Consider the following 20,665-nt stretch of genomic DNA (forward strand, 5'->3'; position numbering starts at 1 on the left):
TCTCCAGGGTACAAACTTTCCTCTTCTCATTGCCACGAGAGAGATAGAGAGAGGAGGGGGGGGGGGGGGGGGAGGGTTAATGGTGTGTATAAAATCGTTTCATAATCAATACTGCAAAACATTTAAGTGTACAAACCAGTGCAAACCAAGTAGAGTGCACAACAGTATAAATGAAGTAATACAAGGTCTTTATGCCTGTTTTCTATCCATGGTAGGGGACTGGCAAACTTCCGTCCTTACATTGCTCAAAATCTCTGAATGCAGGAGGCTGCAGGTTTTGATATTTTTGGTCTATATGTTGCCATTGGGAGTTTCTTCATGTTCCTTGCAGTCTTATTCATTGTCCTGTATGGAATTCAATCATGGAGAGCACCCACAATGGGACTCGTTCCTGCTAATGATTATGCGACATCAGAAAACAGTATGATCCATTCAGTATATCCACCTCTTCTTGAGGGCAATGCTCTTGTTGAATAATAAGAAAGCCATTATATATGCATGATGGAACTGGAAGGTCAACCAAATCACTGGTGCATATTTCAGAAGAGTGGTTAGGGTAGCACAAGATCACTGTGAAACTTTCATTCAAGATTTCTGTACAGCGTTACGTGGCAGTAGACTGCTCCTCTATTTTATGGGTGTGGTTCTTTAAACCGGTATAGGTTTTCTTTTGCAAAAATTGGAAAAGTTCTTAATTGGCAAGTCAACCAACGTGGGTCCATACTTCAGAAATGCAAATAGGGGGCTACAATATCACTGTGCAACTTTGAATTGAGCTTTGTTGTACACCATTGCTTGGCTGCAGGCTGCTTTATATAAAGATCAGAAATAGTCAATTGGACTGGGTTAATATGGTATTTCCTATCTTGCAAAGATTTTCATATGTGCAGTGTTGCGAGTTTATATGAATTATATAGCTGCATTTCTTTATATGAATTGTAGGTTTACAAGTCAAGTAGCTCCAACAAATCGTAAATTAGCAAGGTGACATAGTACCGATGAAATACTTTTCTTATGCAAAGAATGCTTTTGTCACTTCAAATAGCTCGTTGATTTTAATGTCATGTCAAGCTCCTAATACTTTTATTAGAAATACATATACCAGATATCGAATATTCATTGGAAGCTTAATTTTCCATGCTTTAAGGCCTTAGGAACACTGACTCTTAAGAGAAATTTTACTTGCATTTGTTCAAGGACCACCGTTATTGCATGCAATACATCCTGCAGTAAAGGCCTTGGAGTGATGGCTATTGTGAATGCTAGAACAAAGGAGTCTGTTACCCAAATTTCTTTTGAGAAGATCTTAGGCACAAGTGAGACTCCGGTGCACCTAATAACAAGTCTCAGAGCAGAGACTCCAGTGCTTAACAATGGCTCTCACTGTCTATAGTGCATCCTAATTCAATGTGAACTGAGAAGAGATGCAAGATGAGAAATGAATGCCGATGGATTGCTGAGCTCCCAACCTGAATTTACTGAAGTTCCCTCTACCTGCCATCCTCTCCCTTCTTCTTCTGCTCTCGTTCCTCTTCCCTCTCTGCTGTTGCCCTATGCCCTGTTAGCACAGCCAGACAGGCTATACGGTCCTCTCTTCTCAACACGTACTGTTGTATGGCTGTTCTACCCCTGTCCTCTGTGCCTGTACACATGCTTAGCTGGTTTCTCTATTTGCTGACTTTTATTTGACCTGACACATTACAATATGGCTTGCAGTATTCTTTATGGCCTTCTCCCTCTTCCTGCCCTGATTTGCAATCCCTCCCTTAAGTTCACCTGCTTTTCCCTCACTGCCCTTTCCTTTGCTCCACCTCCTTGCAGCCCTTCCTCCTCCTTCCTTCTATACTTGGCTGCTTGGTGGCAGCCCCATTTCTCCTCTCCTTATCCCTCTTCAACCTCTAGCCTACACTATCCTTTCCTCTACCTTCCCTCTTTCCTTTATTTTTTCTCCACCCTTCTTTGGATTCAATTGGCAGTGGCTTAGATATGGAAGATAAACTATTTGTTTGAAGACAAGGTCAAACTGGAGCATGGTCACAATTTGATTGGCAGTGTTTTTGGCTCTCATCCCTCTAGGAGGCAGGTTTTTTTAAACCCCTCCCAAGTAGTGGATGCCATACCATATTTCTGCTGTTTTATCCACCACCTATCCACTGCCTCATTAAACATATCGGTGGTCTCACGGATTTTCTTCATAATTTCACAAATGGCGAAAGCCTCGTCCCATTTGTGTAACTAGGTCTCTATGATATCAGAACTACGGTCAGACATCCGACCAAAATACTTTTCTGGCCTATAATTGGCAATATTAGGCACCTTAGCCCTCCTAGGCTCGACCGTATGAATACTGGTTTCAGGCTCCATTGGAGATTTACCTTTCTCTTCACAAGATGGTCTAGCAGACATACTATGAACCATTTTCCTGAGCTCGGATTGCCCTACATTTGCTTGTAACTATTGCGCTAAAATCTGTTGCAAGGCATCCTCCAATAATGCAATTCTACCAAATAGTGTATGGCATGCTGGGCGCGACGCTTGCAAGGTCAGTCGGACTCTCGACTCTACGGGATCCACCCTAGAAGCTGCTTCTTCTTCCATTTAGGTTGATGGGGTTGTGTGTGTGTTTTTTTTTTTTAACACACCTAAATTGTATCTAGAATCGAAAGCCCAACTCCCAAATTTACAGCTAACCAGGCATATATCAACTACAACCAAAACCACTTTTCCCTATACTAGGGAACCTCCTGCACACCTAAACTGCAAATATCCCATGCATAACATGCATATAACCGAATGTTTGTATCAATCCAATATGCCTCCCAAATCTAGAACCCAATACAACGAGCAGGAACTCCGAACTAAAGACAAATAAAATCTAAAATAGCACTAGAAATACCAAAATTCAAGAAAAGCAGAGTAAGATGCTCCCTCGTAATTTCTTCTTGCTAGCCACCATGCGATTGTCTTGGAACCCAATTTTCTTCTCTTGTTTCACTATGTGACATTGATTTGGCTACTGCTGGCTAGGTAGGTCTTCATGAACACAGTCATTAATCTTTTGATATGACTAAATGTAACCAAGCTTCTCAATATTCGTTCACAGCAAAATGCACGTATCTCAGCAGGCTACCAGATCCATTAGTCAAGCCCTGAGTAGAATTGTCACAACTAACACAACCATTTGTCCATTGTAATGCACAAACTTTGTAGAACTATTGAATTACTAGACAGAAATATATGAACCGCTCACGGACTCTCTCACCATCGTTCAAGGGCAAGAATCGTTAGTGCACCGCTTACCATCAAATTGCCATATGTAAGCACTAGCCCCGACTACCAACGGAATCACGATATAAGTAATTGCAAATCTAACATGTGCTCACAGGCTCCTATAATCTCGTCTTCCACGCATTCAAATCAACGACGAAAAATACCAAAATATAACAACAACTAGTCCCCGCGATGCCAAAGAGCCTTGAAGGTAACCACCCATAAACCTGTGCGTGCTCCACTCTAATATCCAATGTAGCTCCTTTCCACCAAACAAATGGACCTTGGTATCAAACTCCAGGCACCCTTCAAGTAGCACATGTAAGTCTCATAATAACACAATAACCCTCTGCTTGCAGTCGTGAACTCCTGCTTCCTATTGTCAACAACTCGTTAGATTCCCATCACAAAGCCCACGTACAACTTTCATCTTTGACTCCGATCCCATATAACTTTGTGTGCATTTCTTCTTTGCACTTTGAGCGAAGCGTCGCTCCAAACTCCCACAGCCCCGATACAATCCTGCAACAAGGGCTCTGATACCAAATATTACGATTAAACTGTTACGCCTAAACTTTTCTCTTATAAATCATGGGCATAGGCACACATCATAACCTCCCTGCCAACCTCAGTGGTTGCAAAAACTAAGAATACGAATATTACGTGAAAGCTCCTACTTGCAAAATTCCACCGAGCCCCAATTACCTAGATGGATCTAGTATGCCACATGTCTTCATTCTAAGGTACCTCCGAAATGCATCATTTACCCCTCTCTTGGGATATCATTGACATCATTTGCCCCTTAGCACATTTAATGCATTTAGACCCTTTGCCTTAGATCCACCTAGTCTTGTGCCATGTCACCCTCACCAAGGACCTTGACCTTAATTCCCTTTTGATCATTTACGTGAAGCCCAAAGAAATATAATACAAACATTGATCCTTTGAAGGAAAATGCCGACTGACCCTTCCGAGGTCATGTTGCCTCAACTTGAGTGTAACATACCTCATCTCCTACATCATTCCTCATCCTTATCCATCCTAGTCACTCACACCCACACCTCACACACTCACATGCACTCACTAGGTGCTCTCGCATGATGATTACATGCTCCTATTGTTAGTTATTTTTCTACACCCTCTTATAAGAGAACAAAAGGACTATCTCATGGTCCCTCCAACGATGTCATAAAGATGAACTCTCACAGCACCCTTAAAAATGGTGAATCCTTGCCACCCAATTGCCCCTCTAAAAACCGGTGAACTCTTGCCATCCAACATTGAACTCTTATCACTCTCACATCCTAGGTGAACACGTGCCACCTTCAATACATATGCCCAAACATGGACAACTCAACACACATGTGGCTCAAATGGCCACTCAAATACGTACTTGGTACCAACTTTGCAGTCCATGACAACATTAAAGAAATATTTCTTCTTGAGGAGCTCATCCCTCTCACCACCATACCATTTTGTTTATCTTGATTTTTCTTTTGCAATGCGACCTTGCTTCCTACAATAGAACCACTTGCCACGAGGGTACTTGTTGGTAAATTCCCTCTTTGTTGCAAGGAAAACTTCTTCCCTCATACTTTAAGGAGCAATTGTTTGCCTTTTATCTTCTTCCATCAAGGAAGAGATTGAGAAGTTTCTTTGAGGGTAGCTATAATACTCCCATACTACATGGGCAGACTTTGCAAGAGAATAGCAAGAGCATCATCATTATCATCATCATCATCATAATTGTAGCACCGATGCTTACATGATGCTTTTGAACTTTCCTAGGTGGGTTGCAAATGATTTCCCATAAACCAAAAAAATAAGTTTTGAGGCTTATCTTTGAATTCCTTCCTTTGGTTCCAAATAGTTTTTGTAGTCTAGGTCCCATGCTGCATGAGCGGTAATATTTAGGTCAATCATTAATGTGATTAATGAATTTATTGGATAATCCTAAGGCAATGACAGAAAACCCTTTTTGATTCTTGGCATTCCAGATTAATCCTTCATTGGCATCACTTGGCTCCTTTTCTTTACTGTTCCACAAGCCCTCATGCATTAGCAATTAATATTTTTAGTTGACAGGTGTGGAACCCTAATGCTCAAAATTTTCAAATGGAAGGGATGCCATTTTACTTTAATTTTAGGTACAAGAACCAAGGCAACTTTGGAAAATAATTGTTTATTTTTGCACAAAGAAGGTAAGATGTGACACTCTTTTTTTTATTTTCTCCCAGTACATGTAACAATTCCCATCTTGTTATAAGTTGACATCGATTTCCCTGCACAGCAGTAATCTCGTTCTCTGCAATTCTCGTGCTGAAACTTGCAAGATCGGTCATCAATAGAACTGAATTTTACTGTGGAAAGTCCTAAAACTTTCTGGAAGGTCAACAACTGCTACAAGAAGCAAACACTAGAGAAGCAAGTGCTACTGTGACCTTCTGTACCTCAAGTTTCTTGTGGAACGCTTGTCGATTTCAAAAGAATGAAGAATATCATGCTTGCTAGTAGAACCTCCAGCAAAATGACTACACTTTCCATAAACTTGTCGTCCAAAGAAATCTGCTATATCTGTTTTGTTCATCGCGTATGAGCACATTGGTCGGCTCTCATACCATGATAGAATTCAAGAAGGGGAGAAAACACTTAAGAAGGGTGGAAGAGGGGCAGCATATCACAAATTTTAGGAATGAAAGAAAGAGGATAAGGAGAAGAAAATGTCCACATAAATCTCAAGTTCTACTCATTCCATCAAAGCCAAGTACATCATTTTATAGCCTCATGGGCTTCACATACACCTCATCACACACATCACTCTGACCATTTCTGCGGGGTTCATAATCTCTCCTACTGCGGCGAGTTGATTGTTGTAGTCTTTTATCCGGAGTACATAAGCATGACCGGTTTCACTGCTGTTGCGGAAACTCTCATTGATCTGGTTTCTCAGTGTGAGAATCCTAGATGTGTTCTTAGACTCGTAGAGAGCTGCGAACATATCCCATGCTTCTTTCGATGTCTTGATTATGTTGAGTTGTCCTAGCATAACATCTTGCACATCTTGCTTGATCAGATGATAGGTGTATTTGTCTTTCTTATCCCATTTTGCCTGAGCTCGGGCAATGGCAGGATCTGCTACAGGTGCGAAAATTGTTTGTGTAGCTGTGAATCCCATTGTAGATCCTGCTGTTGGTGCTGTGACAACAGGTGGAGTAGAGCTACTGGTGGATGGTTTTATCCCATTGTGTATTTTAAAGTATAATTCTTGGGATATCTCATTAAATCATTTATTTGGTCGTCTCATTCTTTTCATACTGATTGACTTTTGAGGCTACATTGAATAACTCTTTGGATATAATTTGTGAAGCATTTATGCTAGCATGTAATTCAATCCAACCATGTCATCCACATCACTTACTATATTTTAATTGATTATCAGCATGCATGAAAGAATCTTGTATTTTGAGCCAGCCATTATATCAACTTCACTTGCTAGGATTTAATTAATCATCATCTTTCTTCAAATTCCCCCATGGCTAGAGGTTAACTGATTATCATCATGCTTTAAGATACATCATTGATTGGCGATCATCTACCTTGTAATTTGTGCCAAAACTAGTTGCATTTATGCTAGAATGTAATTTGAACCAACCTGCTGGACCAATCATTCACCTCATTGATCATCATCTACCTCGCAGTTTCATTGGGATTTGATTTAATTTGTGTAAAATTTCATCACAACTATCCTATTGAACCATTCCTTCCTACCTTGCTAGCCATCATCCCCTCATAATTAATACTTAACTTTGGCAGTAACCAATCACATTGACGCGGGTGTGCGAATTGAAGTAGCCCAATGGATCATGTCATTCACTTCACTCATCATCATCCCCCCACCAAATCAAATTAAATTTTGTAGAATACAATTACATTTCTTTTTACAAACGAGAATCTCTATTAGGTATGACCAAAAGGAAATAATCGAGGATGAGCTCCTATGGGAACCTCTTAGACAATCATTAAAAAAAGAAATGAGGTTGCTGAAATTGATCCAAAGAGTGGAAATGCCATAAAGGACTTGTGGAAGTATGTGTGCAAAAACAAATTATGGTTCCATGCCTCATAAGAGATGCCATTTTGGCCACAACAACAAAGGATGAGCCCTATATTGTGCCCCAGGTCACCATGAGGGTGTGAATGATGTCCTACTAAATGATATGAAGTGGATAAGGGGAAAATTTTTAAGTTTAGTCTAGCCTCTATACATCTAGATTACCATATTATCCAAGCAATGAGATGAGCTATGATCTCTTAAGACAAATCTAGAATAGAGAATGAGGGTTGAACTTTACTACATGCTCATGTTAAGAAGAGCCTGTCATGAATCCAAGGATTTGTTGCATTCTTTTCCTCCTCTCTCTAAAGTGCAACGTGCCTATATCTCAGTAACCTATCCTATATAAGAATCACCTATGCCTTAGTAGTTGTGACTTACTGAAAAACAATCTCACTAAAAAGCTAAAGCACTGTAGAAAGGACATGGAAGGCATTCATAATCAGAAATTCTAAAGCCTCAAAATATCTAAAACTTGCCTTGAGGGCTTTTCATCCTAATATAAGACGTCAAGTATTTATACTTCAGGAATGGGGTTCTCTAAAATAAGTCTATGATGAGTAAAACAATAGGTATGTGGGAATATGTTGACCAAATGAAAGTGCATACTCCTTTATCTAGGGAACAATGATCATGTTTTAATATGATCATGTAGTAGCGCCATAAGTGTAGGGAATTGTTTTTCAAAGTCTTTTAGTAGCTCCAAAAGTAGCTGGGTATTCTTTTTCAAAGCCTTTTAGGTTGGAAAGACTAGAATTTTTTTATAAAGTGCATCTTCAAATACGTATATGCATTGTAGTGAAACATTGTCCAACCCTCCTTTTATTCTATACAACAGGCTTCACATGAAAAATAGCATTTGTAATGGTTTTATGATCACGTTCAACAAGAAAATTGGTGTTATTTTTAGTCTCATATTAAAGTTTGAAATGTGTAGATAATTTTGGATATCAAATTTATTAGAATTCAGTGAACTCAATGCATAGTTATGGCTTGAGCAAGTTACTCATATATGATTTATTTCCTAAATCTCATGAAATTGGATACATTTTATCATGGTTTGGCCCTCATGAGTCCCCACACACTTCTCTTCTCCTCCCCTTCCTAGATCCATCAACTTTCCACCTCCAAGCAATTCCCCACCATCAACTCAAGATTAGGCTATCTCAGATCTAGTTAGGGCACTAAATGGGCTTGGACTTAGAGTGGTAAACAGCCAGTTCAAGGCAACAAGAACATTAGTGACAAGTATATAATGACATACATTGGCTAAAATTACCAATGCCTTAATCATTATCAAGTAAATTCCAATCTTGAGTCTAGAAAGATGAAGAATCTAATTTTGGTCTTCCTGATTCAGGAGAGCAACACCTTGAGGAAGGGGCTTCAACATATGAGCCCCAAATAGACCTTGAAAGAGGGTTTATTCTACATTTCCCCTACAAGAATGGGTAAAAGTGGACATACCAACGCCAAATATGCATCGTATAGAAGATATGACTCCTTCCACCAAATATTCTTATTGGAAGGAGTAGCCCCCTTTAATAATGGATAACAATAAACATAGCAATACCAAATATGCCTCTTATAAAAAGAGAAACTATTTAATTCATTGTCCAAATTAAAGAGAAATTAAAAGGAATAGCATGATTACTCCAATGGTTCAAAAATTTGAGCAATAAACTCTTAATATTGCCATTTTGCAATTAAGTTACCTTCTAGCTTAGGGTGTCAAGGAACTCCATGAAGCTCTATCAAGACATAGGTTTAAGAATACAACTAGAATCCATTAAATATCCTCTCTTTTCAAGAATAGATAACCATGAATGTGGAAATTTATTCCTACAAGGTCAAGGGATCTTGTTTATATGTAGCTATTTCCAACAACATCATGGTGCCACAAATCATGAAGCATCTCAGCCTCTCTCATTTCCAAATGTCTAGTATCTACTACAAAGAAAATGGGCACAAACTTCCTATGTGGGGGTCAAAAAGGCTTGCTGATCATGGTGAATGATATATGAATCTTTACATGCTAGGCATTGAGGACATAGGCAATAGATATGCAATTCATCATTGCACGAAATAAAGTGCCTTGGACGATATTATTGCCAAAATTCTACTACAACAATCAACATGGAAAATGGACACAAGCTTCTAATAGTGAGAGTGATTGAAGATTTTCTTATCACTGTGAACCCATTGTAAATATTAAGTTCTTGGCATTGAGGACACAACCAAGCAAGATCTACCCAATGACTCTTAGCTATGCACGACTTAAAAATTAATGTCGTAGGCTATTGGGGGTCATATCTTTCTCTAGCAAGTCTAAAGAAAATATTTCAATGCAACCTACTGCAATGAAGGTTGAGCCCAAAGAGAAAACCTCCATCAAATTTGGCACTTTCACCTCTACTCTCAAAAAGTTGTTGTAAGGATTCAAATTTTGTGCTTCCTCCTCTGTTCTCAAGTTTAACACTTCCTCCTCTACTCTCAAAAGTTGTGAGGAGGATTCAAATGAAAGGAGGACTCTAGAGTTGATTTGCATACTCTCTGAATCTTTCTTACCTTGGGTACCAAAGCAACATCTCCCCTCCCCAATCCAAGTTATGCTCTCAATAGATTGATCTTTCCTACTAAAATGGATGACTACTTGACTACAGTGATGGAACTTTTGAAATCTTTTAATTCAAACTATGCGCATTTGCAAATGTCATAATGACTGAATGCAAGAGTGAGTTGAAGGAGGATATAAATCCAATAATCAATGATTCCACCCTATAGATCCAATTGATTCCAAGGTACTACAATAATAAATTAAGAAATTATTGAGGCTAGCTTTATCATCCATATTCAGAACATGGAAAGATTCTCACTCACGATGAAAGTTTCCAAGAATAATGGCAAGTGGGGGATTGCACTGACTATAAAAAGTTAATGCCATGGTAAAATATAATCATTTCCCTATCTCAATTCCCATATATTGTTTTTGTACAATGCTTTCGTTTCTTGATCCATAGATCCTTGCCATTCTAGCTCTTGAGATGCATCTTCAAAATATGTTGGTTCTTCTATCACATGATTGTTGTCATCAAGGCATAGTTTGTTCTTTAAACTAACTTGATTTACCTCTTTGTACATATGTCAATATTTGTGGTTGTTTCCCTTCATTGCTTGATCTTCTTGGTTCTTGACGTCCTATAGATTCTTATTCTTGTCCTTCTTGCTTTGTACTCATTGATTTTGTGTCCTTTATGTTTGGTGAAACAAAAATTCATGTGATATGGATGTGGCCTTCCACTCTATATCTTCATCAAATGCTAGATCTATTGAGATAATAGTATTTTGATTGATTGATATAGCTTGTATGCTCATTGTATAACTTGATATATTTTTACTACGTTCATTGTAACCAACCAAAATACATTTTCTTGATTTGACATGTAATTTCCTTCTTTAATCATCATGAATATGGGCATATGCCACCCAAATATTCTGAATGTTATAACTTTGTCTTATATTCAAATTGAGTATTGCCTTGGTAGATGCTTTTCATTTTTTATTGCTATAGCATTTTCTGCTATTGTTCAATTATTTCTCTCCACGGCAACATTTTGATTTGCACATGTGACTTCGCTCCTAATTCCATGTTCTTGCAAAAATTTAGGAATTTTGATGATAAAAAATATGACATATTATAGTGCACATGCTTCTTGTCTATGTGGAAGGTATCAAATCCAAAATACCTCTTGCTCTTGTTGTGCTTTTATTGTAATTAACTTTGGCTTTGTCAAAACAACATGTTTCAAATACTTAACAAAAAATTCAAGTCTTGCTATACCAATAAATAGCAAGCTCCTAAAATTCACATGACCATACTATTTCTGCCAAAAATCCAAAAATTGGCATAGGTTGGTACTCTGCAAACATTGCACATAAATTTGGTGATAAGGCTATCGTTCTAAACCATTTGTCTTCTTTAACTAATTTTTTGACAATTTGGCACCCTTTTTGTTGGGCACTGTATTCTTTCCTTGAATAGGACTTGTTGTATTGTTGGCAACATACAGTACATTATTTGATCCTCCTAATGGTTGTAATATCTTTCATACGACCCAAATTTTTTACAATAATTGCATTATATGGCACCTTTTTCTTGAAGAATTACCTCTACCTTGAAAATTCCTCTGTTTGAAGAATTATATTTTCTTTGGTAGTCGCCTTTGCCTAAAATTGATATTCTTTATCTCCTGATTTATATTCTACAATTGACTTTAACTTGTTGTTGATGTTGATGATTATTTCCAACTCTTTGCTCATTACTGGTCACTATACTAATACTGATATTGATTTGTTGTTAATGATGATCGTGATGTCCATTTCTAGAGAAACTTAAAAGGCCTTTTAGATGTATAGGCCTTCTCATGCTAGTATATTTGATATCTTACATGACTCCATCTCGAGTTCAAGCTGAAGATTACATTTACAAGGTTTATTTAGCTACAAAGTTTGGACCAATCAACATGTTGGTGCTTGCTCCAAATATTGTGAGTTTTTTCAGAATATTAAAGTTTTGTAGATCCCTAATGCTATGGTACTCCAAAAGTCTTGAAGATACTTTGAATCATGATTGCAAAAGGGCAAAGTGAAGTATTTAAAACGTTCTTATTTTATTTCTCATTGTACTTTGAAGGATTTGATGTGTTTGTTACCAACATATTATATGACAATCAAGGCATAATTTAAAATATTTAAAAGCTCCTAAGGGCATCCCTGAGATTTAAAAATGAAGTGTACTTAAAACTTCAAAACTCCAATGATTATAACAAAGCTCAATTCTACAGAGTAACTTGTTGCATTAAAGTGTTGTAGATCCCCAATGCTATGGTGCTCCAAAAGTCTTGAAACTTTAGATAGTTTGGCGGCACAATTCCAAATGGCTAATGTGAAGTATTTAAAACGTTATTATTTTATATCTCATTCTACCTTGAAGGATTTGATGTGTTTTTTAAAAACAACCTACATATTACCTAATTTAAAATATTTAAAAAATCTTGAGGGCATCCTTAAGCTTTAAAAAAGACTCAAAACTTTAAAACTCTAATGATTATAACAAAGCCCAATTCTATAGAGTAACTTGTTGCATTTGATTCAGAGTTGTGGTTGAAAGAATATGCCTATGTAATAAACCTTTTTAATAACCTAATTGAGAAGCATGCTGGCACATATGCCCCTCCACTGGGCCACTAAAGACATTGGGATGTCATCACTTTTAGTTACAACTTCAAATGGTGTTATAAAAGAGATCAAATCAAATGTTATGAAAAATCTAAATCAATTTTTTGAACTAGTAGACCACAGTTTGCAAGTTGTCTTAAATGCAATACCTAAAGATGTCAAGACTTCATCTAGTCACAGAAACCCAGTTTGCATTTCATTCTCATTACTCTATCTTTGTATGAAAAAGAAGAAGCCCTTCCACCCTATACTCATAATTTGTATTCTCCTTCTGAATCATTTTAAATTACTAGCAAAACAACATAAGTAGCACATGGTGCCAAGAGCAAGGCCTTCTTTTTAGGGAGACTTAAGGTGAAAAATCGCGGCTTCACTCAAGAGGTTGGCACACAAGGAAAAACAAAGGCATGCATTGCAACACAAAAAGGAGTTAATCAAAATAACCATGGAGACTAGAACCAATGTTTATACAATACCTTGAAACTATGTACAATGAAACTTGAAGTTTTCAAGTTTACCAAGTCCAAGGGTTTTGTATGTACAAAAGTAGAACTTCTTTGTGACCACTAACTACAATTCGTTTCCTTATGAACTCAAAACTTGAGTTGACCTCAAAACTTCATTTGTGAACAAAACATACCACCTAATGCTTAGAGTTAAGTCGTGTTTAATTTTCTGTTAAAATTTTAGGACGTAACTGGTATCTGTATAAACACACGCGTACGATCTGTACGGAATCATTTATAAGCTTTTGTATATTATAGGTGTCCGAGTAAGTGTCGTAGCTGATCCTGTACAATTCTTTTTTTACATCTCAGTACACTTGCGAAGCCAAAATTGTTCATCCGAGCTCAAAACGGAATGTACAAGTGGTGTTGCCAATGAGCAATTGACAGGCTATCTCTGCAAGATACGAAAGTTTGTTGGGGTTTAACTAGTTGAAGTTATGGTTCGTTACTGCGCGGATATAGCTTCAGCCAGAACGCAGCAATGAAATTTTCTCTGCTCGAGTTCAAAACGAAGCTGATGGGTTGTAAGAATGCAGCGGGTATGGAGCAGTAACCCCTGCAGGGATAGAACCAGCTTGTTGCCAGATGAAGGCGGAGGACGAAGCTCCGGAGAGACGAAATTGTTGTTGAAGCTCTGCGAGGCGGCCGATGTCAAAATTCCTCTTCTTGATGAGCTTGCGCTGCTTGGAGGAGAGGAGGCGGTTCAAGAGATCTTGGTAAGTGGGATCGGAGGAGGTGAGGAGGAAGAAGGCATAACCGGCGAGGATGCCGATAGTGGTGGCGAAATAGGCAATGGGTTCCATGACATCCCAGGAGAGGTCCCAGAAGGTGAGGCGGAAGAAGAGGGCAGTTTGGAAGGTGAGGTAGCCAAGGCCAGACCAAAGGATAATCCGAGCATGTTTGTGAGCGAGTTTGTCGATCTCTTGCTTTTCTTGTTGGAGGCGACACAGCTCTTGTTGGAGGAGCTCGGGTGGACTTGCAGTCGCATTAGGTGTCGGCACTACATTGGCCACAAGCTCCACTACCTGGAACATCCACAACAAGACACGTGTCAGCAATCCAACTCCTTCAGTCCACGTGGCGAGCATCCTACTATGGTAAAACATCCTATGTTGCGACTATGAGAGCGCTTTCAATGTCAAGAGAGACAAAATTGATCTATAACTCACAAGACCCACATACTGCCACCACATCTTGCAACAATACTAGTTCATAAGACCAAAATGTGTATTAGGACAACCACTACACAAAGAAAAGCAAATCAGAGAAATGATGAACTAGGGAGAAAGTGTTGTGCTATAAAGAATGGAGAAATGATGAACAAGGGAGAAAGTGTTGTGCTATAAAGAATGGTCTGTTCTAAGTACTAATGTCTTTAAGATAATCATCTTGGAGTGGCAAACTAAAATCATTCAATGTTCATGATATTAAGACACCACCACTTCAGACATACGAGACATGTAATATACCTGTTTGGGGTTAAGGTACACGGTGTCACGAAAGATGAGCACTACGCCGGCATCATCGAGGGTGGAAGCAAAGTGAGCAACATCAGCCGACGTGGACGCCACACCCATGCTATGGCAGAGCTCCAAGAGATCACTGTAGGGCATGCTGGGGCGTTTCTCCGCAAGGAGACGCTGCTTGACGGCCTCCACGTGGACTAGGCGGAGAAGCTTGCGAGCGTCGCGAGTGACGGAGCGGTCAGCTTGGTCAAGCTGAGGTGGTGACGGGGGGAGTTGGTCGAGCTGAGGTGGCGGAAAGTGGTGGGGCCACGGAGGGGAGCCGAAGGTGGGCCAAGCGCCGAGCTTCTCCCAAGCAGCCACGCGAGCAGGGGCGGTCACGCGAGCAGCTTCCAGGGAGGGAGTAGCTGCGTTGATGGCATTGTGGTGGGAGGAGTGTCGTCCCTGCCAAGATTGAGGTGAAGCTGAGGCTGCGTTTCTCAGAAAACCCCTCAGAGCCATGGAAGCTCGATTCATCGCCATCTTCTCTTTCACACCTCTTGAACCGCAGCTGCTTCTTTTTCTTCTTCTTCTGATCTTCTTCTGATGCTCATCAACAGCAACTGATCATCCCCCTCAACAATTCCTTCCTCTCTCATTCCCTGTACTGCCTCACCTCAACAATGGCGCCATCCACACTCTCTCGCTCTCTCAGACTTTCAGAACTCTACCCTCTCTACGAAGCTCCTGCTCTTCTCTTCGACCCACCTTTCTCCAATTTATCCTTCCCTTCACCTCCCCCACCCCCACCCTTCACGCCACTCACACACTCTCTCGACACCCCCCGCTCTCTCGAGCGCCCTGTCCGCCACTTCCAAACCCCCCCCCCCCCTCTAAAAAGACAAACCTCTCCCGGCACGCTCTTTCAACCTTCGCCTCTCAATGCGCACCCGTTGCAAAAGCTTCTCACACGCCACCTCTCGTCCTCGCCCGTTGCAAAAGCATGTACTCCCGGACAAGTCACCTAACCCGAGGGAAAACAGAAAAGATGGGAAAATCTGATGGCAGGATGGAGATCTTCGCTACGCGGGAGGTGAAATATTGTAACGGCTCCAAGCACGTTGGAAAGGTTTGAGGCTGAGCGACTGTGAAGTACACGGGAGGCGGTATTTATATAGGTAGGCAAGAAGAATCTCCACCAATTCTGTTCAATTATCCAATATATAATTGTGCGATGTGCATATTCACCACCAATGGACCCCTCCCCCCTCCAATGGACATTGGACTCATATATTATTTTCGAACTTTCGCTTCATATTCTCTATCACCTTTCCATCCACTCACCCCCACACATTTATGCGTGCCCTCCCACCAATTGGCGTGCATATCTTTGCCCCTTATTGTTGATCTCACTTGATTTCACACCACCAATCCCCCTTCTCTCCTCCCCCGTTTTCAAACAATCCGCTTCCCCTTTGCTATATGGCATAAACATGCTCCTAGTGGATCCCCCAATCCTTAAATTTTTACAAAACATTCGGCATGCTACTAGTGGATTCCCTCCATTGCGAACACGCCATAATCTCCATCGCACCTCACACTTTGTGGGCATCTCTTTTTATCCTCTCAAAAACATCGAGGCTTTTGGTTTGTACTATTTTTTTGCACAAGGATATATGTGGTGGTGCTAAAACTAAAACCATGCATTAAAAAGGAGAAACCATGTTTGTCAGGCTTTCATTGGGTACATCAAGTCTAGTAGAGTCTTTTATAACTTTGGTAATGGCTTTAGGTAAAACATCCACATGTAGGTGATATGACTCTTATGTTTGTACTATAGAACTATAGGTACAATCCATAATTTCCCACTTTCCTAAGTGATGAAGGGTCACGTATTAATTTTCCCCCACAAGGCACTTTCAAAAACTTCATTCAAATCTGATCACCTTTATAGTACGTAAATGACGTAAGGAAATTGCACGTATGCTATGTTATTGTACATAATAAAATATTGAATTGGAGACCAATATAACATGGTCTTGTCAAGTATGTGCCCATTATAAGTAAGCTAATTTCTTGAACCACATGAAGTAGCAATTTCAATAGTTTGTACATATTAGTGCTATCTGACAGGTGAGTTGCTGTTATTTCACCACCTACCCCTGACCAAAGTTTGATTGACTACCTTTCCTTTGACGCACGCAAATTATACAAATAATATATTCCATGCATTGTGAACACACAATCATGCTCAAGCTAGTGGTATGAAGAAAATGTTCAATTGAGAATGACATCTCTCAAGTCCATGATGAAACTCTTTAGGAGGTGAAATCATCTCATTTCCATCAAGACAATGTTGGTCTCCAAGGGCTCCCTCATTTGCTTGCATGTCACAACTTGTCCCTTACACTTCCCTTGGTGTACATTAAGAGTACTCTCTCCCCCTGTGCATGAATTGATCAATGCTATTTCGCTATCATCAAAAATAATAATCAAAGAACATATCACAAGCACACCCTTTGTATGAAGTGGATTTTTATAAACTACTAGTAAAAGAAATCCCACCATAGGAAGATTTATGCTAGTTCATAAATATATCTAGAACACATTTCTATTTACAATAGTGTGACTGTGCTCTTCTCTCCCATTTAAAGTAGTGTATAGCCTTCCCTTGAATAAAAGATTACACTTAAACACCATATATAGTACTAAGGTATGAGTGTAAGCTATAGCCTTACTGTACTTAAGGTGGTGAATAAGGACCAATAATGTAATTGGAGGGACTCCTCTAAAAAGCATGAAAGAATAAATATAATGTGAACAATAGGACTCTTTAAAGGCTTAAACACAAAGAGTAGTAGGTAGAGATAGATCCCTAAAAAGCATCTTATAGTGGACACAAAAGAAGTTTTTTCAAAGCAATACGGTTCATAAACCATATACATCACCTTTGAGAAGGTGGAAAATTACATGCAAAATTTGCTTGGAAGACATTGCATCGAATGGAAATTGTGAGAGTTTTACCCCATAAGGTTTAAGAGGAGCCACAAGCTTTGTAAACATAATAGATGTCTTGGTAACCAAATTTTTAAATGAATAATTTCTTATAAGTGACATCTCATTGGCACCCATAAAGTAAAGGATGAATCTAAGAAATTCCTACTACTCAATGTGACATCAATTCCTAAAAGGATCAAAATAGTATTATTGACGGAGAAGATCTACTTTTATTTGGAAATGTCAATATTAAAATTCATCCATAGTCTACTTATTCCAACTGATGGAGAAGATCTACTTTTATTTGGAAATGTCAATATTAAAATTCATCCACAGTCTACTTATTCCAACGTATTGGTTCCTTTTTTTGGTGAAGGTGACAACCCAACATTTAGTGCCTTCCTATTCTTCTATATTCTATTCCTTTCATCTAAGAAGCTTAAATTAATAGAGCTTTAGAGTTTGCATTGAGACGTTAGAACTTGTACATCAATATGAGTTCCAAGGCTCCATAAATTGACATTTGCATTAAAGTATTTCTATTATTTAAAATAATTAATGAGCAAATACTACTTCTTTGGAACTTATCCACTACCTTATTGTATGTATATTCATGTTGAAAGGTTGATTAGGGACATACTTTTTGATGGTAATATTCATTCTATTCTATCCAATGGGTATCCAGTGCGCTTGAAAACTCATTCAATTTAGTTGTTCAACTTTTTCCATTCAATATTGAGTCAAATAGTAATTTCTAGCTAGGCATTTGTCTAAAGTTCTAAGAATCTATCCATCATTATGAGAACGTTTCCAGTGTTAAAAGACTAATTGCATGATGTCAAGTGCTATGATGAATAATCTATGCCACATAGGCTACACTTACTATGTTATTAATCTAACATTAAAAGTTATCAAATGAAAGGCTATTCTCATTGGATTAAGATTCATTCCCTCCCAAAATATAACATGTTCTATTATGTAAGCTCATTTCCCTTTCTTTGTTTTATTTCAAGATTTCTAAAACTTATTCACATTCATGGACACTCTAAATTTACACAAGTATGCATTTTTAATGGATGAATGGAAAATTTAGAATATCAATTAATAGATGTAAGGTATGGCTTCTTAGGGGTAGTTTTGCATGAGGGAATTCGGATGATTCAATATCAATCAAGTGAGTAGGGCATCTAACATTTATTTTGAAGTAAGTGCATATATGTGTATTTAGTTTAATAAGAATATTTCCAATTTTATAGCAAAGTTTATAACCACATGAGCTAGAATAAGGCCAAAGAGACTTTGAAGGATACTCATTAAAATATGCAATAATCTAAGTAGTCTACAACCCATTATTTCATGATGTGTCTCTTTCCATATTTGATGTGAAAGCACTTTGAAATCCATTTGCACTCACTGACATTCTAGACTTCCCTAAGAATGTTTTTTCAAGGAGTGAAAATTACTAAATATATAATAATAATCGTATCATGCATTTGCATTATTGAAATTGGTTTATGTGTGCAAATTTAGATAATGCAACATAGATATCTAGCAAATATGAACATTAAAAATATCTATATCTATATATCTATGCGTGTGTGTGTATGTGTGTATATAAAATTGGAGTAACTACAAAATTAATGAACATATTTCCATGCTTGAAACCACATTTGTGGGCGACCTTGTGTACAATAAAGTAGAAAATATTGTGAAGCATGATTTGGATTAACTAGAAGTAATTTTTAATGCAATGTATGAAAGAAAGGCACTGACCCTCAAAAAAATGACAATAATTGAAAAGAAAGAGATATTAAAAAATATACAAAATTTTCTTGATAATGTTTGAGTTGGCCATCTGATTTGTGCAAATAGAGAAGGAAAACGTTGAACCATTCTTATGGGAATTCACAACAATGAGTTCCTATACAAGGAACAAGAAGTACAATAATTATCATTACCATGAAAACATCTTTAGTTGCAACCCCTTTTCTTAATGGTTAAGCATTTGTTTAAGTAATAATATAAAACAATAAGTGCTCCTTCTAAGTATCTAACTGATATTCATAATCTTTAGATAGACTATAAATTTTACATTAATAGATATCGTGCAATACACTTTGAAGTATCACAATGATTAAAGAGGATTGTATTGAAGGTCAACTATTATAATACTTTAAAGGCATGTTGAAGTATGGACATTGGATTTGTTCTTGGCCATTTTGTATCTTATTTTTTATATGTTGTCTAGGTTAAAATGATAGCTCTAAGGCCTTAACCACCCAACACACATGCACACCCTGCCAACACACACTCATGCATGTGTGCACGCACTCACACACACACACACACACACACACACGCACGCACGCACACATGCACGCACACACACACACACACGTGTTGCATGCGCTAGTGCATGCGCATGCACACACACACACACACACACACACAAGCATGCATGCACATACACACACACACACTTGCACTTTTTCTTTTTTCTTTTGTGAAACCATTGATTCAAATTAATTAATGATATTCACAATCTCCTCCACCAAGTGTGGTAGTTAGAAGCATTGGGAAGGCACTTCGAAAAGATGTAGGGAATGTCACCTATATGACAAGCATCATATAAGGACATATGCAAAGAATGCCTAAAGAATTTATAGGTATCCAAAGGATCATGAGAGGACATGCGATGGTTTATATCAAGCCAGATGGTTCAGTATGTAGTCAATCATCAACATGAAAACACAGGGTAGAGAGGAATGAAATCTATCAAACATTTAGAAAAAGTTTGGGAAAACTATGTGAAGGGAAGCAAGCACTTTTTAGCACTTTTTAGCACCAACTCAATGGCACGAAATAGGATTCTTGGTGGATCACACCAATCATTAAGCACTTTTTTAACACTTTGTTAGCTCCACCATGGTTTGCTCCCCCGACCTTAGTGGTTCTAAAAAGTGCTTCAAGGTGCTAACAAGTGCTCAAAAAGTGCTAAGAAGTGTTTAAAATGTACCCAATCCAACCAGCATGATTGCCATATCAACCAATGCAATGTCAACGACCACGGTGGTTGAAACTAGCCAAGTCCACCA

General features: G+C 38.5%; 2 protein-coding genes across 2 annotated transcripts in view; one reads left to right on the forward strand and one right to left on the reverse strand.

The window, feature by feature from the left end:
* Nucleotides 1–840, forward strand: part of LOC147902789 (uncharacterized) — a 186,892-nt gene extending 186,052 nt beyond the window's left edge. The window contains exon 8 of the mRNA XM_087373704.1: nucleotides 265–840. Coding sequence (XP_087229830.1) covers nucleotides 265–477 — 213 coding nt within the window. The 3' untranslated portion in view covers nucleotides 478–840. The remainder of the gene's footprint in view (nucleotides 1–264) is intronic.
* A 12,422-nt stretch (nucleotides 841–13,262) lies between these two features.
* On the reverse strand, nucleotides 13,263–15,269 carry LOC147902790 (calcium uniporter protein 2, mitochondrial-like). Its single transcript, XM_087373260.1, has 2 exons — nucleotides 14,601–15,269; nucleotides 13,263–14,156 (listed from the first exon to the last, which is right to left on the reverse strand). Exons 1-2 carry the CDS (start codon nucleotides 15,114–15,116, stop codon nucleotides 13,635–13,637), a joined length of 1,038 nt encoding a protein of 345 aa, XP_087229386.1. The 5' UTR covers nucleotides 15,117–15,269; the 3' UTR covers nucleotides 13,263–13,634.
* Between the last annotated feature and the right edge of the window lie 5,396 nt (nucleotides 15,270–20,665).

This window comes from Dipteris shenzhenensis, chromosome 4, assembly GCF_047967505.1.
Source record: "Dipteris shenzhenensis isolate YYH24624 ecotype China chromosome 4, Dip_SZ_1.0, whole genome shotgun sequence".
NCBI classification, from domain to species: Eukaryota; Viridiplantae; Streptophyta; class Polypodiopsida; order Gleicheniales; family Dipteridaceae; genus Dipteris; species Dipteris shenzhenensis.